This window comes from Phascolarctos cinereus, unplaced genomic scaffold (assembly GCF_003287225.1).
Source record: "Phascolarctos cinereus isolate Bilbo 61053 unplaced genomic scaffold, phaCin_HiC Scaffold_726;HRSCAF=1367, whole genome shotgun sequence".
NCBI classification, from domain to species: Eukaryota; Metazoa; Chordata; class Mammalia; order Diprotodontia; family Phascolarctidae; genus Phascolarctos; species Phascolarctos cinereus.
The window spans coordinates 177,528,891-177,551,412 of NW_027556098.1; the positions used below are offsets into that span (position 1 = coordinate 177,528,891).

The 22,522-nt window shown below is 41.1% G+C and overlaps 1 protein-coding gene across 1 annotated transcript in view; it reads left to right on the top strand.

The window, feature by feature from the left end:
• Window positions 1–22,522, top strand: part of SORL1 (sortilin related receptor 1) — a 213,393-nt gene that overhangs the window by 155,621 nt on the left and 35,250 nt on the right. Inside the window, 8 exon segments of the mRNA XM_020984875.2 lie at window positions 2,471–2,590; window positions 8,244–8,369; window positions 9,349–9,456; window positions 10,219–10,350; window positions 10,752–10,883; window positions 11,573–11,713; window positions 15,299–15,457; window positions 18,717–18,866. Coding sequence (XP_020840534.1) covers window positions 2,471–2,590; window positions 8,244–8,369; window positions 9,349–9,456; window positions 10,219–10,350; window positions 10,752–10,883; window positions 11,573–11,713; window positions 15,299–15,457; window positions 18,717–18,866 — 1,068 coding nt within the window.

A 22,522-nucleotide genomic window follows, 5' to 3' on the forward strand; every position in this document is an offset into this window, starting at 1 on the left:
GGTACTTAATTTCAGCTCCTTATTTTGTTGATTGATCCACACTGGGAAAAAACCAAGTAGCCGAATATGCATGTTGCCCATGTTGTAACACGAAGGGCAACCCATTAAGATATTCCATCAGTATAAGTACATGTCTTGAACAGACATTGCAGATGGACCCCGAGTAAAGACCAGAATGTTTAAGAGGCAGTGTGGTGTATGAATGGAGTGCTAAACTTGGAATCAGGGAGACTTGGCTTTAAAAGCTGCCTTAGATACTTGCTAGCTGTGTGGTTCTGGACAAGTCATTTGGCTTCTAGGTGCCTCAGTTTCCTGATCTATAAAAAGGAAGGGGTTTCACTAGCCTCAAAGATTCCTTCTTGCTCTAAATGTATGATCCTATGAATAGGAGAAAGAAATGGGGCTAAATCATATTTGGGAGATGATGCGAGTTTTGTAGTTTTGCTGAATTTGAACTGTTCCCTGCACTGAAGGCCATCTTTTGTTAAAAAAGCATGTTCCTGGTGATGTTCTGAATCATGGAACACCACCGTCTCTGATGGATCAGAATCATGGGGTTTCTGTAGGGCAATGGAGATGCATATAACAGGTATAAATATGCTGAATTGTACATCTAAGGAGCACGTGCACAGTTGAAGTGATGTAAGTCATGTCGTTTTAGGGTAGGATGTAGACTGACCAAGATGAGGGATAAACAGCCCAAATGATGCACTGCTATCAATGAAATAGGGGGAAAAACAAATGGAGAGAAAGCCCTGTCTCCCTGTCTCATCATGTTGGGTGGGCTTTCTATGGCAAATTTCTAGAGATGGACAACCTGCAACATGGTATAGGCGATCTTGTGCTGGATTTTTGTCAAGACCTGGTTTCAGATCTTACCTCAGATACTTATTAGCCGTGTTGTTACTTTGGCAAGGCTTTAGTTCTCTGTGCCTTAGTTTCTTCATCTGTAAAATGAGGAAGTTGGATGGCCTCTCAATAGCTTCTAAAATACTTCCAGCTCCAAATCTGTGATTTTAAGAATTACTTGGGTAAGAAGATATGGATGGGGGGCAGCTAGGTGGCACAGTAGATAGAGTACCGGCCTTGGAGTCAGGAGGATCTGAGTTCAAATCTGTCCTCAGAGACTTGACACTTACTAGCTGTGTGACCCTGGACAAGTCACTTAACCCCTTGCCTCACCAAAAAGGGGGGGGGGGCAGGCATGGATGAATTGGATATCCACTTGAGGAGATTGAGCATCCATCAGATGGTTGGTTGAATGGATCCACAGTACAAGGCGAGATGCTTGGTGCCAAGCCAAGCCTCTCAGACTCTTCTCCCGGAGCACCCACCTCTTCCCACCTCCTCATCTTGCCTTAGCAGGGTCACTGCAATAGGATATTTGCAGAGTCTACTGTAGTGCAATTATTCTACCTACAGTGTGTAGAAGTATTAGTGTATATAATCTGTATATACAGAATTCAGTAAGTGTTTATTCGAGGCCTCAGGTCCTCTCTACCCCTGACAGTATGCAAAGGGTTGGAGATGCAAAACAGAAAGTGAAATAGTCTTTTCCCTCAGGGAACTTATATCCTATTTGAAGAGAACAGCAGGAACACAGGTAAATGCACAATACATACTAAGTACCTGGGAGTGAATGAGGAACTAAGCAGCACTCTAATATATCTGTGAGGCCTCACCTCATTCCCCGGCACCCCAACTGGACACAGTAACATGTTTAAAAAAACAATCCTCAGTCATAGTATACCTAGTCTGCCTTGAAGGGACTCTGCATTGTTCTTTCCCTTTTACTGTCTGTACTGCCCTCCACTTTTGTTTGGTCACAGCTTTCTCCCCCTGGTTAGGTTCCCCTATCCAAGGTAACTTTGGGGGAAGAATATTTCTCTTTCTGAAGCACCTTGAGGGCAGAGATTGTATATCACCCCCCCAGCTTGTTGTAGTTGACATCACAATATCCAGGTGGATCTTTACAAGCACAGTTGTATTGATGATTCCTGAAGAGGACAACATTGTCTTCTAATCCACTTGTTCTTGAAGTATCTCCTGTTAGACAATACAGGTGAAAAGCGATACCCTAAGAAGCAGTAGGGCAGGGACCCATGCTTGACACCCCCTCCCCTTCTTCCTTCCACATTCCTGACACATAGTGGCATCCTGCTATTTGGTAACAAAGGCCCCCAGCTTATCAGCCCTTTTTTTAATAGCAGGGAGTGCATTGCCCTTAAGTGATACAGACAGTAAATAATTTCAAGACAAATTTGTATAAACTCACAGAGAATAGATCCTGTAATGGAGTTTTCTTGAGGAATTAGAAAAGGTTACGTTCATCTTGAACGCATCATGAAGAAGAACTGTGCTCTAATGGAACCTCTCTCAGAGACAAAAGAATTAGTATGGGGTTCATTAGTCTGACCTGATCAGGGATTATTATTGTTCTCATTTCGTTGTCCTGCTCACTCCCCTTTAGAAGCTCACCAGTGTCGAAGTGATGAATTCAACTGCACCTCAGGAATGTGCATCCGCTCCTCCTGGGTGTGTGACGGGGACAATGACTGCAGGGACTGGTCTGATGAAGCCAACTGTACAGGTGAGTGGCTCGTGGAACCAAGGACCCGTGGATGGCCTTGTTTGTCAGTGGTTCAAAAGGCTTATTCTCTCTCCTTTCCCCCTCAAGGGGAAAAAAAAAGTAGAACAGAGAGACTAGGACTCCGGTGGGGGAACCTCGAGGCCTCAGGTTCCCCCACCCCAGGACTAGGTTGTGTATTCCAGAATGTGAAATTTAAACATTTGTACGTGTGTGTATGTGTAAACATTAAACACTGTAAGAGAGTTCTGCTAATTCAAACAGAATTAGGTGATTATTATCATCACCTATGATTATCAATCACCTCTCATTAGGTGATAGCATCAGTTATCATCTAAATGCATCTGGATTACCCACTTTGTGTATTAAGACAACTTTAAAATTCAGCCTTTCCACACCTTCTAGGATACCTGAGTAGCCTTGCCATCCTGCCCAGCTCCAGGGGACTAAGAGAATCCCAATTAATTTTAATTTTTATGTAACTGAAAACATAAATGGGAACTGGGAAATGCTTGTCCTCCTTAGAAGTACAAGTACAAAGTCCCTACATGTTCATTATGTAATATACCTGAAATTTACATGCCAGTGGCTTAGGATTATTCAGTGTTTTGGATTTATCTCCTTTTGGACTAGAACCTTATCTGGTGCTTCTTTGTAGAAGCATCTCTCTATTGTGATTAGTGCAGGGCTGTGTACATGGTAAATTCTCAGCCTTGTTGACTCTGCTTCCATTCATTAATGTAGTCAGTTTAGTTTTGGCTTTTTGGCCTGTAAGAGTCAGTGGACTCTCCTAAAGTGCCTGACCAGGAGAATCTGGCTGAGTTCAACTAACTTCCCATTGCTGTTGCTGCCTCTGCTGCTGCTGCTGCTGCTGCTGCATCTCTACAAGTTTCACATCTTGGAATTCACCAGAATGTTTTGCCATAAAGTGGGCTGGCTGGCAGGCCAGGACCTGCAGCATAGACTCTCTATGTGTATCTGGGCTCACAGCAGGGTGAAGAAAACAAGCTCCAGGATGGAACCACTGTCAAGCTCTTCAAGGCATGACCATCATTAGGAAGCCCCTGTTTGGATATGTGACCAGTGTGTAAATTAGTGGGAAGCCGCAGGGCATTTCTGTTTGCAAATTGTAGGATGATTGAATATCTTGTTAACATCACCATATCATTCAGGCTTATGTTTCAGCGCACATGCCTGTGCTACGAAGTGAATTAATGACTTCATTTCTCAGGGTGGGGCTTGCCATCTACACCCCACCTCCCCCTCTTTCTTTTCTGGCAGTGCTGATAGAGGGAATGCATGGCTCTTGCCTCCCTCAACTGAAGCCTTGTTCTAGGAGCTGCCTTTCCAAACTTTTCTAAGAGAATTCTCTCTCTCTCTCCTTCTTCCTGAAATAGTCTGAGGTCAGATGGGAGCTCATTAAGATGTGTGCACATGACTTTCCATTTCCTACAAGAAGTTAAGCTGTAACCAAATAGCCAAAGAAAAATAGGTCAGGACGGGCTGACCTTCAGTTAGCCTTAGCCCTTGTGCACTTTTAAACAATTGAACCTTATGGAGGCAGTGAGGCCATACTTTCTTTTCATTGTCATAATTCATCTGGAGAGAAAAAAGGCCCTGCTCGTGTTTGACTAATCGTGAAACCTCATTTGCTGTTAATCAGCTGCTGAGGCAGGAAAGATTTACCCAGGGTCAAAGAGTGACTCATTAGATAATAGGCTATATTAGACACTCTAATGCTCCCATTCTGTGAATTTTATCTTGACCACTCTGGCAACATGATGGAGCAGAGAGCGATCTGGATTAAGAATCAGGAAAACCCCTAACTAGCTGTGTGCTGTTGGGAAAATCATTATACCTCTCAGGACCTCAGTTTCTTCATCCATAAAACCAGGGCATTGAATTAAGTTATCTCTCAGGCCCTTTCCAGCTCTGGCATTGTTTTTCCAGAATACACTCCTTGCCGCTCTCAGGGGTATTTTTCATCTTTCCATACACATTGACTCTTTCTACCTAGTCTTGCCAGATACCTTTAACCTAATTTAGTCTCAACCTTGGCTACCTCTGGAGTATCATTCAAAGTGCAATAAAAAAATAAGGGAAGGAATATAAACTAATAGAAAATCTCTAGAGTGGGGTGTTGTCCAGTCTATGCCTCTAAATCACTTAAACAATAGTAAACAAGCATTTTTTTAAGCATTTCTTATTTGCCCAGGCACTGTGGTAAGCTCTGGGAACATAAAAAAAGGCAAAAACACAGCTTTGCCCTTAAGGAGCTCACATTCTCATGGGGGAGGCAATATGAGAATGACTAAGGATATTTAAGATACCCACACATTTTATATACACACAAAAATGTATATATACACATATATATGTATATTGCATATATGTATATTGCAGCATATAAATATATATAATAAATATGTGTGTATAGATTTAGTTACACACAAAACATATACACAATATGCATACACATATACATATACACAATATGCATACACATATGTGTATGTATATATAAGGAGAAGGGGAGGGAGAGAGAGAAAGAAAATATTGGAAAGTAACCTCAGAGAGAAGATACTTGCAGTGGGGGAGTGGGGTGGAATTAGGAAGAGACACTGGGAAAGGCATCTTGCATAAGATGCATAAGGAGATGAGCCTTGAAGGAGGCCTAGGAAGTCAAAAAGTGTCAAAAGGATTGTCTTGCTGCTCTGAGGGAAGGCCCAGATGAGATTGTGTAATAGAAGTCTTAGTACATATGCCCTTTCTAGCTCTCCAGCTTCTGTGGTTATGAACTGGAGATGACAGTGATAGACACTCCTTATAGAGTTTCAGAGCTACCATTTGAAGATACCAGTGACACTTAGCCAGATGTTTTTCATTTACCAGATGCCGTGGAAAGGCTAAACAAGGAGCAGATTAGAATTTTTTGTCTAGGGGCATGTAGGTGGTGCCATAGGTCACCAGCCCTGGAGTCTGGAGGAACTGAATTCAAATCTGGCCTCAGACACTAGCTGTATCACCCCGGGCAAGTCATTTAACTCTGATTGCCTCACCCCCCCCCAATTTTTTTTTTTTAGTTTAAAACAAAACAAAGCCCTGGAAAATGCCTGCTAGTTGACATGGAGTCATCCTAGCACTAGTAGCAGCTTGTTCGTGAAAGAAGAGAAAAATGTGATGAGGCATTTGAAAAGGTTATTAGACATGTTAAATTAATAAATTAAAATCATGTAAAAGAATCACTGTTCCTAGGGTAATACCTCATGTACCATGACAGATAACATTTATTCCCCTTCCTGGAGATAAATGCATTTTTAAAAGATACCTAATGGATTGTAAGTACCAGTGATGGTAACATATTATATCCTCTAGTCAATTTATTTGCACACTGCCATGTGAAGCAGTCTTGTAGGAGATATGGCAAGAAGATGAGGATGGAAATGCCACTTGTTTTAAAGTGATTTAGAAAATCAGAACATTTTTGTTTTAACTTCATGATGTCAAGGACCTCTTAAAGCACTTTGCAAACCATAAAAGTGCTTTATAAATGCTGTCTCTTATTCTAGTCTTTTTTTGGGGGGTGGGGGCTAGGCAGTGGGGGTAAGTGACTTGCCTAAGGTCACACAGCTAGTGCATGTTATGTGTCTGAGGCCGGATTTGAACTCAGGTCCTCCTGACCCCAGAGTCAGTACTCTGTCCACTGTGTCACCTAGCTGCCCCTTACTTTAATTTTAAAGAGTTGTCTGGGCCACAGAGAGGTTGTAACTTGTCTGTAGTTGCACAGATAAAGAATGGACTTGAACTCAGGTCCTTATGATCTCAAGTCCAGCATTTTACTCACAATGCCACACTACCTCTCTTTGCATTTTAAATTATCTTTAGAATAGACTTGAGTTAAGTTGGCATCCTGCAGCATCAGTTGAGCCACTGAATTAATATGAATAGCTTATTGTTGCTTACCTTGATTTAGTAAGAAAAGCACCTGTTACTCTCTATAACACAGTCTCTCTCTGTCCCCCTCTCTTCCCCTCCCTCTCTCCCTTCCCCAGTTGCTTTTTCTCCCTTCCTCCATCTCTCTCTCTTTTTTCTCTCTTTCTCTGTCTTCTCTCTCTCTCCCTTGATTCTTTTCTCTGTCTTTCTCTGGCTCTCTCCCCCCCTTCCCACTCTCCGCCCATTTCTCTCTTTCCTTCCCCTTCCCTTCCCTCTTCCTTAGGAAACAGGTATAAACAACTTTCTGCCCAAGTGGAGAAAGAGAAAATCAGATGAAGCAGGCAGGCAGCAGCAGCACTCTTTAGTGCCCTGCAGAAATTTCACCCTATGAACCAGAGATTTGGAATAATCTCTTTAAACCACTGGTGTTCTCTTACAGCCCAGGGCCATAGTTTCAATCACCTCTTCTTTTGCTTTTAATTCTAGTCTTCCTCTCTTTTTAATTTAAGCTGGTAGAGGGGGCCCAGTCTTCTGGGATCATTATATCTAGGATATAGTTTTATTTCTGGGGCCCACTTGCTGTGTGACCTTGAGTAAGCCACTCTCTGGTTTTCAGTTTTTTCACCTCTGAAGCAGACAGCTTTACCCTATAGAGTTGTAGTGAGAATAAATGAAGGAATTCTCTTATTTAGGAGGAAGTATCACTAAGTTATCAGATATATATTGAACACCTGCTGTTTCTGTATCACTATTTTAGGGAGTAAAAACATAAAATCCTCAACAGCAGTTTTGAAAAATCATTAATGGTTTATGACGTTGAGAGTTTATATTCTTTTTGGGGACACAGGACTTACAGATGGGAAACAAGACATTGTTATTATTGTTATTATCATTTTTATTTTGTTTGGTTGTAGTGAGATAGGTCTTTAATTTCATTCTTGAAGGGAACCCCTGGTATGGAATCTCCCTCTACCAATTTAGATGGACATCAATATACAGGCTTAGAAAGTTGCCTGGGACCCTGAGAGATTAAGTGACTTTCCCAGAGTTGCAAAACTAATAAGTATTAGAGGGAGGAAATTTGAACACTGACTGTAATGTTACCTTTCTATAACAAAATGTCAAATAGACTAGAATAGAATTCACGTCGAGTTGTCCTGTCTTGCTCTGGTTACCATTATGCTTATAGCAAAGATCTTTGGGCATGTGCAGATGAAAATAAATGTGACCAATTCAAAGAAAGAGGAAACAACTGCTTCTGTAAAGCATATGTTATAAGGCTCTGGAAAGAGAGAGAGTGAGAGGAGAGAGAGAGAGAGAGAGAGAGAGAGAGAGAGAGAGAGAGAGAGAGAGAGAGAGAGAGAGAGAGAGGGTTTGTCTGTGTGACACACACCAGAGGTATTTGTCTTTTCCCAACCATGCTTCAGTCAGTTGGGGGAAGGTCACTTTCTTTAACTTTTGTATATAGAGCTTCATGATGATTCTGCAGTGAATTTTAGAAGTTGTTGAAAGGTAGTCATTAGAAGTGCCAGACCATTCATCAAGGTGCACCCACTGAGCTTAGAAACCAGCCTTTCCCAGCTTTCTAGGTCCTGCCTAGAGCTAGGACAGACCTCCTCCTTCAGTGTTAAGGACCAGGCAGCACTCACCTCTCCTCAGTGGTTGGTGGGGGAGAGAGAAGGGGCAGTTGTGGTGATGCTGTCTCTTTCTGTTTTGTTTTTAGCCATCTTCCACACCTGTGAGGCCTCCAGCTTCCAGTGCCGCAATGGGCACTGTATCCCTCAGAGGTGGGCGTGTGACGGAGATGCCGATTGCCAGGATGGTTCTGATGAGGACCCCATCAACTGTGGTGAGTGCAGATGCCTCTGACCCAGCGCCTGACCTTCAGTCTCCCCTAGAAAGGAGAAGCGAGTTGAGGCTTCGGGATGGGAAATGCCATCATTCTTCACCAAGAGATTCCCACTGAGCTGGGGAAGCTACTGCACGCCTCAGAGTTTTAAGTGAGCCAGCTTGGAGGACTCGGGAACATTTCTTTTGGTTGGTTGCTTTTCTAGAAGGGATGCCTTGACTGCGCATTGTTCCTCCTGGTTATACTTGTGAGACTGCGTCCTTGGGACTCAGAGACCAGGGTGGGTCCGTGCTCACTTTGAATCACTGCGCCTGGCTGTGATCTAGAGGCAGTGCTCTTTTGGCAAGATTGACGGACCTGGATGTGGGAATTGAGGGCCCTGCTTTTGTTTCTCTACAAATTTTCAGTGCCTTGCTTCAGCACATCCTTTAAACTCTTGCTGTTTGGTTCCTACTTTTTTTTTTTTTCAAAGATTAATAGCAGGGATAAGGGTTAGATGGTGGCCTGTGTTTAGGAACCTGTTCTCCTTACCTCACGTGATTGTTGAGAAGATAGATGGCACAGTGCTCTAATGAAATTATAAAGGGGGTTTTCCCCTGTGTAGGAGCCTTGGCTCTTTCCTCCCAGTATGATCCTGTTTCCTTATCTCTAAAATGAGGGGATTAGACTAGAAGGTATCTAAAATCCCTCCCAGGACTCTTTCTATCTCTATCTATTATTATCGTTATTCAAAATTTTTTATTATTTATTTTATATTTAATAATTTTATTTAATCTTAATTTATAGTTACATATAATTTATTATGTAATCATAATTAATTTTAACATACAATTGTATTTAACAAATATTTATTTAATTTATTTTATGTCATACATTTTATTATTTATTTTAAGAATCTGATCCAGGCTTCATGGCTTCCTGCTCCTCGGCACTGATTTTTTTTTCTTTCTCTTCCTTTTCTTCCTTTACCAAATTCCAGAGAAGAAGTGCAATGGATTCCGTTGCCCCAATGGTACCTGTATTCCATCCAGCAAACACTGTGATGGGCTCCATGACTGCTCAGATGGCTCAGATGAGCAGCACTGTGGTGAGTGCTGCGCTTTTCCAAGGGGAAACCACAGACGGGGTGTCCGTGGTGTCTGGGAGCGGGTGGTCTCAACATTTTGCTGCTCAGTGTCAGTTTTTAACCAGATTGACCTTCAGCTACTCGGGCAGTCTCTTGCTGGATCCCTGTGGCAGATAGACAGCACCAGAGGGGGTATGTGCCTTTGGGCCTTGGTGTAGAGAAGTTCCAGCTAAATTGTCTCAGTGGGCATTGATTCTGGCTCCTGAGTTGGTTGCGTTCTAATCTAGTATTGCTAGGGACCACACATGCAACATTTTGTGGCCTCAAACTCCTTTAAATCCCAAATTGTTGTTTTAATGCCTTGACTTAAGGCTCTATTTGCCTGAAGTGTCCATTGTTAATTGCAGAATAACGTTGGGTAGCAAAGTCCCACCAGCCCCCTCCCCTCCTGAATTACAAGCCATCCATTTTAACCCAACTGAAATGCCACCTCCTCTGTGAAGCTCTCTCTCCTCTCATTCCCCCAAGCCTTAGTAATGAATGGCCTTTCCCCCCTTGGGTTTCCTATAGCTCTTTGTTTTGAACAATGTTTTTATTGTGCATTTTACTTAGCAATGTTGTTTTATCTTTTACCCCACCTAAACTGAATTCTAAAGGTAGAGACTGTCTTATCTATACTTACTGTTTGTTTCTATGTCTGACACAGGGCTTACTTTGCAAATAGTAGGTGTTTAATGGATATTTGCCTAATTGAAGTCTCCTTCTGTCTGTGAATTCTTTCAGAGCCCCTGTGTAGTCGTTTCATGGACTTTGTATGTAAAAACCACGAGCAGTGTCTCTTGAACACCATGGTGTGTGATGGCATTGTCCAGTGTCGTGATGGCTCAGATGAGGATGCAGCTTTTGCTGGGTGTGGTAAGTGGGCTGCTTAGGGAAGTGATATCCTGAAATGGTGGAAGGACTGTCACAGCTGAAGGGTGGTGAGACCACTTTGGGGATGTTTATTCACCCAGCTTAGAGATCTGTCAAGTATCCAGTATGGGCTATCTTAAAAGACTAGACATTATATATAAAGCATTATAAGCCCTTTCAGTTGAGAGTAGTCAAAGTACTAACAGTTTAGAGTTTGTGGTTTGTTTTTATTTTTGTTTTGTTTTGTTTTTTGCTTGGGGTTAATATATTTCATAGAATCTTCAGATCAGAAAAGCCTTTGAGAAGTTTTCAGGCCATTTTTTACCCATATGTTGTTCTGCTATGCTGAACTTTTTAGCATAAGAATGATCATTATCTCATGTTTTAACGTGTTCCTTTGTTAGCTCCTGACCCTGAATTCCACAAGGTTTGTGACCAGTTCAGTTTTCAGTGTCAGAATGGAGTTTGTATTAGTTTGATTTGGAAATGTGATGGGATGGATGACTGCGGGGATTACTCAGATGAAGCTAATTGTGGTAAGCTAATTTTTAAAAAACTGCTTGTTCACTTTTCTGTCCTTGATCTTATCTTACCCTTAATTCAGGAAGCAGTAAAATGAAATGACATTTGGTCATATTCAGGCATGTAACTTTTTTTTTTTTCAGGAATGACAGCTAATTCTAAGCCAATTTATGGGCTGTCATGTCTTGAGAAACTTTGGAAGCTATTGAGCGCTCCTCATATTGAGATGATATATGTGTGTGATTATATTGTATATTATGTATTTCCATTTTTTGAGTGTAATACTCTTCAAAGTACCAAGTTTTTTAATATGTATGCGTATACACACACACATGTATATATTTTTTCATTTTTTGAGTGTAATGCTCTTCAAAGTACCGAGTGTCCTAATTCACAGCTATATCACCACCGTTAATTTTCGTCAATAGACCATTCTTTTTTGTCAGATGTGTATAATTTTAAATTCAGATAATGGCTTTTAAAATGTTATGATATATTTTAGGAAATTAAGTTTCATGAGGAGGAGAGAAGGGGGGTGGAATTTATGGAATTATATGGGTGATTTTCTTTGTCTCTGTTGTAGAGTCTAATAGCCTTGGTAAATGCCACTGGGTTCTGGGTAAGAAAGGTGTAATTAGATCTTTGAGGTCTCTGAATAACATGTACTGGGAAAGTGACTACTGCTCATGGTTGATATCTTTAGAAAACCCCACTGAAGCACCAGACTGCTCTCGGTACTTCCAGTTCCGGTGTGAAAATGGGCACTGCATTCCAAACAGGTGGAAATGTGACACGGAGAATGACTGTGGGGACTGGTCTGATGAAAAGGATTGTGGAGGTGGAGGTAAGGGAGCGCTTACAACCAGCTGATCTTTATAGAACGCTTGCTAGTTTACAAAGTGCTTTGCCTAAATAATAATGAGGATGATAAGGATGATTATAATAATAACAGTAACAGGAGAGCATTCTGGGAAGATGGCGGACTAGGTCAGAAAATTCTAAGCTCTCCAGATTTTCCTCCACAAAAGAGATAAAATAGTGCCTCTGAGCGAACATAGAGCAGGTAAAAGTAAATAAGAGTAGGAGTGCAATAGGGGTCCTCCTGGGACAATCAGAGAAGATCTGAAGAAAAATCCCAGGCTGAGGGTGGTCCCTGTGAAGAGTAAACACCTCCAGGCTAGGGACCACTTAAAGAACCAGCGGCAAACCCTGGGGTTGGCTGGGTTGGGAGGCTGCCTTGGCCCCAGCCACAAGGACACCCCCTGCCCATCCCCTGACAGTGAGGAGAGTTGGACATCTGAGCTGGGGAAGATTGAGGGAACCTCTGCTGAGAAGGAACCAGCCCCTGAGTGGTAAGTGCAGAAGCAGTGGGGCTAGATGCCTCTGGTGGGGGGCACTTATAGGAGGCTGGAAGTCTTGTTCCGGGCTAGAGGGGAGAACTGAAGATCTGAGCCAAAGGCACTGTCTCTCACACCCCAGAACTAGAGATGATTGTAAAAATTAAGCTACTACAAATTTTAAAAAAATGCACGGTCAAAGGAGAAAGAATCAAACCATAGAGCATTACTATGGGAATAGAGAAGACCAGGGTTTATTTTCAGGGAAGGATACTGAAGTAAAGAAACCCTCTTCTACCCCAAAGAGTAATGTCAAACCTGCTCAAAAAGAATTCATAGAAGAACTTTAAAGAGACTTTAAAAATCAAATGAGAGAGATTGAGGAAAAACTAAAAAAAAAAAAAAGACCAGTCTAACAAAAGCAAGAAGATTAGAAAACCAATTAGAAAAGGAGATCCAGAATCTTAAGGAAGAAAAAAGACTCCTTGAAAATCAGAATTGGGCAAAGGGAAGCCAGCAAAGTTGTAAGAGATCAAGAAATAATAAAGCAAAATATAAATAATGAAATAATAGAAGAGAATGTGAAACATCTCATAAGAAAAATAATTGATCTGGAGAACAGATTAAGAAGAAAAAACATAAGAATAATCAGACTACCTGAAAGTTATGATCAAACAAAGAATCTTGATACAACAATACAAGAAATAATTAAAGAAAATTGTCAAGAAAATTGTCCTGAAGCATTAGAACAAGAGGGGAAAGAACAAATAGGAAAAAAAAATCTACTGCTCGCCACCTGAAAGAGATCCTATGAATATTATAGTCAAATTCTGAAACCCCCAGCTGAAGGATAAAATATGATGAGCAACAAGAAAAAATAAACAATTTAAATGTGGCAGTGCCACAATTAGAATCACACGAAAAGAACTGAGGTTCTAGCCAAAAATATACCCAGCAAAGTTAAGCATAATCCTCAATGGAAAAAAATGGATATTTAATGAATTGTCAGGCTTTCAGGACTTTCTTAAAAAGAAATCTGAACTTGATAGAAGATTTGACATATAAGAGCCAAGAGAAATATGTTATATACCAAAGACTAATTACAAGGGACTCAATAGACTGTTTTTCTTTTATGTATGTAAAATGTAAAACATATGTTTGAGATTGTTATTAGTAATTGGGTAGTTTGTGAAAAAGATCGAGGTAGACCTGAGTATAATATGACTTCAAAAAGTAGAACTGTTTAGGAGCAGCTTAAACGAGTAATTATCATATACAAATGAGGTGCTAGAGGAAAAATTGACACAAGGGAATTAAATGAGGGAGGCGGGCTGGTAGCTCTAGAAACCTGCTTTCATCAGGAATGGGTTTAAGAGGGAACAATACATATATATCTAGAACATCTAGAAGAGTGTAAAAGTCTTCTAAATTCAGAAGAAATAAAATGACAAGGGGATACGAAGGGGGGAGAGGATAAGGGAGGGATCTCTAGCAGATAGGGTGAAGGACTAGGTTAAGAGGGTATAGAAGGGTGTTTAGATTAAAGGGAATGGGAGGATAAGGGAGGGATCATTGGAGGTGGGGTAGGTTAAATAATAGGAGGGCAAGTTAGTGTGTAGAAATAAAGTAGAGGAGTCTGGAGGGATAGGAAATAAGGGATATGCGCAAACATAAAACAAATATCAGGAGTAGAATTTGTTAGGGAAAGTGTTTATAAATGTATGTATCTTTTTTGTATGTATGTGTATATTTGTGTGTATATATCTATATATAAATGTATCCATGCTTAATCATAGCCTTCGGGTGGGGAGAAAAGGAAGGGGGAAAAAGAACAGTAAAAAGTGCATAGCACAGAACAAAAGAAAACTTACAAGGAAGCAAAGAAAAGATGGATAGCTCTCAGCACAACATGTAGTATCTATTAGGTAGGCTTTCTTGAAATGGAAATTTATTGGTATATGTGTTGAATCCACTCTTATGTTCTGCTGTGCGCATGGCTTTTTTCTTTTCTTATTTTATTTCCTTTTTTATTCTTATTTCTTATTTTCTTATTCTATTTCTTATTTAAGTTTTTTTTTTTTTTTTGGTTAGGCAATGGGGTTAAGTGACTTGCCTAGGGTCACACAGCCAGTAAGTGTTATGTGTCTGAGGCTGGATTTGAACTCAGGTCCTCCTGAATCCAAGACCAGTGCTCTATCCACTGTGCCACCTAGCTGCCCCTTATTTAAGTTTTAATATTTTAGTTTACATGTTTCTTTTTCTTTTTGTATATTTGTTTTAGAAAATAAAATAAAATAAAGGGGAAGAAAAAATAACAATAACAAACATTTATGTAGCACTTACTATGTGCCTGTCCCTGTGCTAAGTTTAGCTTTACAAATATCATCTCAGCTGGTCCTCACAAGTATCCTGGGAGGTGGGTATTATTATTATCATCCCCATTTTATAGTTAAGAAAACTGAGGCAAACAGAAGCTAAGTGACTTGTCCAGGTCACCCAACTAGTAAGTGTCTGAGTCTGGATTTGAACTCAGGTGTCGCTGACTCCATCTACTGTGCCACGTGTTAAATCCTCTCTACAACCCTGGGCTCTGGGGAGTACAAATACTATTTTCATTGTAAGGGATGAAACAGGATCAGAAAAGGTAAATAACCTGGCCAAGGTCAGGTAGCTAGTAAGTAGAAGCTCTTGAGACCTGAACCTTACCAGTATCTTAGCGTGCTTCTTCTAGTCTCTCGCTTTGGGTCCTTGCACTGGACGGTGTAGCCAACTTTGGTTAACCACTTCAGATGTTCAGCACCCTCTAACTTAGACCCTCTGCTCTCTAGCCGTCAGCTGACGTATTTACCCCAGAAATACAAGCCCATTTCAGTACTGGCCTGAACTAAACACAGTTGGGATGGTAGGCTTGCCTGCCGTGTACATGTCAACTCATCCCAAAGCTCCCAGGTAAATAACATTCGAATTATCTAGCATTCTGCTGTGTACCCGTCAGCCTTGCGGGTTCTAGGGTGCCATTTAGACTTACAGATTAGGGGCTTAGCTTCCTGTGACGCTGACTTCTGAGGGTTTTGTTGCTCTGTTTTTCGCAGATTCACATCTCCTTCCCCCCATCACGACGACAAGGCCTTCCACGTGTCTGCCCAATTACTTCCGCTGTAACAGTGGTGCCTGCATTATGAACAGCTGGGTATGTGATGGGTACAAAGACTGCCCTGACGGCTCTGATGAGGAAGCCTGCCCGACCACTGGTGAGTTTAGGAGCTCCGACCTCTTGACCTCGCTCCCACCTGTGGAAGATGCCTCCCCACTGAGCCAGAGCACTGCCCCTCCTTAGAGAGCCCAGGATTTCTGGAAGTCACCTTGAAAAAGTGCCTTTATCAGACTTTCTCAAACAGCACACATGATATGAAAGGGGGAAATGAATTCAGAGGCCCTGCCTCATAAGGCAGTCAGGAGCAGGATGGGATCATAGAAATTATCTGGTCAAATATGGTCATTTAAAACAGAGGAAACAGAGTCTCAGAAAGGAGAAATGACTTGCCTGGGGTCGCACGGCAAGATGGGGTTTGGGGAAGGGAACAAACATTTATGAGGCCAGCCCAGAGATCTGTTCACTGTTTGGGTCCTCCACCCACCCAGAGCCCCCAGCTGAGGCAGAGCTGGAATTTGAACCCAGGTATTGTAAACTCTAACCTAGTGATCTTGGCACTGTAACATGTTGCCTTCTTAGTAATAGTAGCCAGCATTTTTATGTAGTGCTTTAAGATTTGCAAAGCCTTTCACAAATACTGTCTAATTTGATCCTTATGATAACCCCTGGGAGGTAGCTGCTTTTATTATTATCATTTTTCAGATGGGGAAACTGAGGCACATGGTGGTTAAGTGACTTGCCCAGGGTCATACAACTGGTATTGGAGGCTGGATTGGATCTCAGCTCTTCTTAACTCCACTGTCTTCTTGTCTTTTGAGGAGTTAGGGGTAAAGCCTCAGCTCACTTCCACTGCAGCAGCAGCTTTAGAGATAGCAATTGTAAATCAGATTTCTGAGTGACTTTTCCTTGGGCTGTGCTCTAAATGCTAGATTACAAGGAAAAGACTGAACGATGAAGTTGTCACTGGCCCTCTGCACTTGCTGCAAGACTCTTCCAGCTTTCTTGTTCCCATCTCAGCAGCTCCGTGCCTTTCTCCCTGGGCAGCAAGTGCAGCTGGGAGTGTGCATAGGAATATATCTTTATGGTTAAGGCTCTGGGACGGAACAGAGAGAGATGGCAGTTTCCTCCTCAGAAAAGAGTAGAAGACTGCCATCTAGTGGTTATACGTGGTGACACACTTGTTCTTTCAAAGGACCAACCAACTTGCCCTGTCTTAATTTCCTACACTCCTAGCCTCCTTACATACGCATTACTCACTTTCATTCTACTGCTCAGACAAACTGAGACGACACTCCATCCACCATCTCCGTGCCTTTGAACTGGCTGTCCATCGTACCTGGACTGTGCAGGCTTCTAAAGACCTTGAGAGCTCAGCTAATTGATACACCTCGCTTCAGGCAGAATACGCCCATCAGCTAGATGAATGTCCTTCTTCGTAAAGGTCATCCGAGAAGAGATTCCACAGTGCTTATCAGTGCCTGGCACATAGTAGGCACTTAGTAAATGTTTATTGAATGAATGAACCCTTCTCTAGATTACTCTAAATGGAATATGGACTCAGGACGCTTGGGTTCACATCCTGGCTCTCTGTCACTTAGTAGCTGTGGGATGTTGAATGAATCACATTCTCAGTTTTGACATCTGGACTAAGTCTCTAAGGTTCCTTTCAGCTCTGACATACATGATTTTGTGAATCATTGATGGTTACAGCTGCAAGAGCAGGAGTGCTTAACCTGGAATCCATTGCCTTGTGTTTTTGAAAAATATTTTGATAATTATATTTCTATATAATTGGTTTCATTTGTAGTACTATGTATTTTTATTTTATGCATTTAAAAGTATTCTTCTGAGAAGGGTTCCATAGGCTTCACCAGACTGCCAAAGGGGTCCATGACATAAAAATGGTTAGGAATCCTCTCTTAGAATGTCATCTAATTCAGTCCCTTCCGTTTTATTAAGTGGATAGCAGAGTTCAGAGAAATGAGCTGACTTCCCCAAATCCTGCAAATGACACAACAGAGATTTTTTTTTTTTGCTTTTTGGTGAGGCAGTTGGGGTTAAGTGATTTGCCCAGGGTTGCACAGGTAGTAAGTGTCAAGTATCTGAAGCTAGATTTGAACTCAGGTCCTCCTGACTCCAAGGCCAGAGCTCTATCTCCTGCGCCACTAGCTGCCCCTTGACTTGAAATTTCAAGAGTCAAAAGTGTATTCCTTCTGTCTAATCTGAATTCTTCCTGTATCTGTATATTTTGAGCCTATTTCTTTTTTTTTTGTAGAAATAGAGAATAATCACTCATCCTTTGCTTAAAAACTTTGCATAGTAAATTGTTATGTCTCCATTCTATTCTTCCTTTTTTTCATCATATTACTCCCCTGCTTAAGAACCTCCCATAGCTCCATGTTGCCCAGTTGTATAATTCCAGACTCCTCAGCTTTCTGTTCAAGGGCTTCCATAATGTGAACCCATGCTGCCTACCTATTACCACTCTGTTTCCCACTTTCCCCCTACATCTACCCCCTTTCCACTGAAGCTGGCCTCCTATTTGCCCCTATCTGAAAGCCCCATCATTTTTCAAAATACATGAGGCTGTAACTCTTAGGGAAAGGCCCTCAAGAGACCCTCTGACCTAGACCTGAGAGTTGTTACATCCTTAACTTTTACATGACTCTTTCAATGAAACTTTCTGTGATAACCTCAGTGCACACTGCTCTCTTCCCCTTTTGTATTTTGTGTTATACATATTAGTCCTCAATTTTATTTTCATGAATTGCTTTCTAGTTGTTTTATGTACATAAAGCTTGTCTCCCTCAAAAGATTATAAGTGTGTAGTGAGAACTGAAGCCTTCACTAACACACTATAACATTAGGTATATGGTTAGTAATTCGTGTGGTAAGATGAGGGATCCCTTTACCTTATCAAACTTTGCCTCAAGACCCAGCCTTTGAACCATTTTCGTCATTCTTCTCTCAGATATTTCCTTATTACCAGTAGGTCTGTGAGCTTATTGATACAGAAACTCTGTTGATACAGATTATGATCTATCCATGGCTTCTCATTCTATCCAGCTTCTTCCTTAGATCCTTCATACAACATCTGGCACTGTAGCCCTTACTCCAGGTCTTTTGAAGGTTATGCTTTATTCTTAATCGATGTTCTTTAATCTCAGCTGTACCACAGCCTCCAGCAATTTTGAGTGGAATAGAGCTTATTCTGTCAAACCCCTGTGTACATATTCCATCATTAAATTTCTAGCTTTTTGGGACCTTTGTTCACCTCTTTCTGTGTTGTCCCCAGTGTTCACTGGCCTTTCCCCTTTGTCCTGAGGTTCTGATGGTTTTCTTGTCTCCTTTCCCAGCTAACGTCTCGTTGACCTCCACCACTACCCAGCTTGGACGATGCAGCAGGTTTGAATTTGAGTGCCAGCAGCCAAAGAAGTGCATTCCCAATTGGAAGCGCTGTGATGGTCATAGGGACTGCCAGGATGGCATGGACGAGTCCAACTGTCGTAAGTGCCTAGAGCCATTAGGAAGGGTGATTTCTAGTGTTGGTCTTATATTCCTTGTGCTTAATTTCCCTGTGAGTTGTATATCCCTACTTGAGTGGAGTCTCAAGTATGTTTGTCTGTATCTGTGGATACATATGTACAGTCATGTTTGTGTTATATGCTCATAAACAGTTGGGGTCAGGGTCTACACTGTTCTAGACCAGTAGAGTCATAATTAAGAAATGGATCCCTGCAGGCTGCATATTGACTTAGAAAATCACAAATTGACATTAACTGTCTTGCATTGTATTTTTATTTATTTTGTCAAATATTTCCCAGTTACATTTTAATCTGGTTCAGATTAGACTCAGGAGTTTTGAGGGCCATTTTAGGCTTTGTATGCCCTCCCACCCATCCCCAGCACACAGCACAGTGCTTTGCTCACCATAAGTGCTTAATAAACATTTGTTGAATGAATAAACACATGAATGTGCCTGTGGCCACTTTGGAAACATCCGTATCAAAGGTTATGTGGACATAGTGCTTTAGAGTTATTTTCTTTGTCACTGGGAGTTAGGGATTTCTAGTATTATTATCTCCTTTTTAAAAAGGGGCAGGGGAGGGTACCTTTTTTTATTTGTTCTTAGCTTACTTGAATCCATTTCAAGGCACACTGTTCTGTGGAACACACATTAAAGATAAAATACATCATTGGACAGTTTCCTGTGACTTTCGAAGGAGGTGGGGCAGGGATGGCTTAACAGACATTTCCAAGCCTATTCCATTCACACCCAAAAGACTGGAGCCCAGGGAGAGGGTGGGAAGGTCAGAAAGCCAAAGATGATCCTGTTCTAGATGAAAAAGCAGAGACTTCCGAGCCGCACTTGAAGAATGTTACATGTGCCTAGTTACCTCCTTGCTTACAAGGTCAAGATCAAGGGTGCCATCCGTCCTTTTGAGGGCCAGTTAGCTTTGTTCTGTTTCTTGACTGCAGATTTCCACAATAGGCCTTGTTACCATCTCAAATATGCAAGCTGTGGTCACAAAGGCAACTGGGTGAAAGAGTATGGAAGGGTCTGTGTAAAGCTGTCACTGCTGTCAGAGGTTAAAGTGGGTGTCCTGCTGACGATGAGTTTTGTGTATCTTCCCCGTGGGAGGGTTCATGGTCTGGTGGAAAGAATATTGGGTTCTGATCCCCAGTCTCCCAATAACCAACTGCTTGATTTTGAACAAGGTGTCTAACTTCCTTGTTCCTAATGTTTTCATTTTTCCAATGGTAATAATAATACCTGTTCCCTCATAGAATTGAAAAAGGCTTCAATCCAGCTTCATCTAATAAATTCACTGAATCCAGCTTACTACCTAGTACACAAACACCATCCACAGCATCCCTGACAATTGGTCATTCAGACCCTGCTGGGATGCTTCCAGTGACAAGTTACATGACCTCATAAAGTTGTAACCCATTCCATTTCTGGAGCATTCTTAATGTTAGGAAGTTCTTTTTTTATATTGAACCAAAATATACCTCTCTGTAACTTTCACCAGTTGCTGCTAGTTCTGCCCTCTGGAGCCACATAGTTTCATAAGACAACCCTTGAAACTTTGAAGGTGACTGTTGTGCTCCTAGCCAAGTCTTCTCTTCTCCAGGTTAAAAATCCCCAGTTCCTTCAGCCATTCCCAAAATGGTAGCATAGTTGTCATCTTCCTCCTCCTCACCATCATTTCTGACATTTGTATAACCCTTTATGATGTACAGAATGCTTTTACATACATTATCTCATTGACTTTTCATTGGCCCTATGAGATAGGAAGGACAGTTATTATCCTTATATTGTAAATTAAGATACTAAGGCACAGTTGCTTAAGTGAGCTCATGTAACTAGTAAGAGAGAGTCAGAATTAGTATTCTCCTGCCTTTTCTTCCATCACCCTTTTCCATGACAAAAATTTCTCGGAACCTGTGAGTCTGTGGTGTGATTTTCAGGTCTTTCACAGTCTTAGTCATACTCTTCTGGAAATACTTCAGTTTGTTAATGCCTCAGTGAACAGATCACTATATCTTTGTGTGTGTGTGTGTGTGTGTGTGTGTGTGTGTGTGTGTGTGTGTGTATGTATGTATATATATATATATATATATATATATTATATATATATATATATATATATATATATATATATATATATATATATATATATATATATATGAAATAGATACGTGTGTACATATGTATGCATAATCAGTGCGGAGAACACTGTAACTTTTATCTCCCTTGTTCTTAATACAATACATTATTGCTGTGATTATTATTGTTATTCATCCAGCCTAAGAGAACATTAGCTTTTGGGCCAGCCAAGTCATACTAGACTCATACTGAGCGTGTATCCACCTAGAACCCCTAGGTTTTTATCACATAAATTGCTATTAAACCAGAGCTTGCTGTGCTTAGCAGTTGGATTTTTGAGCTCAAGTGCAGAAATTGATATTTATCCTTATGGAATTTTGTCTTGTTGACTTGTTGTGGTTATTCCAACACATCAGGATCCTTTTAAAGCTTGATTTTATTGTTTATCCTAAAGGTTACACCATTCTACTTTGTGCGTTATGAAAACTGAGTAAGCATGCCTTCAATATATTTATCGAAGTTATGGGTTAAAATGTTAGATAAGAAAGGGTCGTGTACGAAAAAGTTCAGTGGTTTTTCCAGTGTCATTAGTATGTTGTAGGACCAGAATTTGAGCTAAGTTGACTCCAGTAGAGACTTCCTTCTAGGCTGACATTGATCTTTTATTCAGTACCTAGTAGGATTGTTCAAACAGTTACATAGTTCTCCTCCCCACCTCCCCCCAGCCCTGATATCCTGTTGGTAGACAGTCTGGTATAGAATAGAGTTCTGGACTTGGAGTCAGGAAGACTTGGGTTAAAGTCCTGCCCCTGATAGGTATTAGTAGTTGTTGGGTGAGTCTCCAGTGTTTAGCACAGTGCCTGGCACACAGTAGGTGCTTATTAAATGTTTATTGACTGACTGCCTGACTGACAAACAGCCTTATTTTCCCCATCTATAAAACAGAAATAGTAATACCCATAGTGCTTACTTCAGGGTTGTCATAAAAGGTCAGATGATATAATTAAGTAAAACATTTTCAAAATGACAGTTAGTCTTGTCATCATCCCTGCCACATTTCTGTCTTGTCCATGAGGATAATGGGGTAGACTTTGTTAAAACTGTGCTGAAATTAGGCTGGACTGGTTCTGTGGTAATCCTTTGATCCCTTTTGAAAATTAAGTGATGTTAGTTGGGCATGATTTGTTCCTTGTTATCACTGCATTCTTTTTTAAATGCTTACTAATCTAATAATCTGATTCTAGAATATTGCTAGCGATCCTGTCGAACTCACTTATTGAGCTGTAATTTCTAGAATCTACCTTTTTTGGAAAACTGGAACATTCACCTCTCTCCCATCCCTAGGCTTCTCTGCCAGGCTCCGTGTTGTCCCAGAGATTACTGACCGTGGTTCTGCTATCTCAGTTACAAGTTCTTTCCATACCCTGGGATACAGTTTGTAAGGGCCTGATGAGTTATTGAAAGTAACCAACTTCTCTGCTACTCTCTCCTCACCAATTGTGGGCTTTAATTCCTTTCCAATCTGAAGATAATTCTCTTTGATAGAGTGTC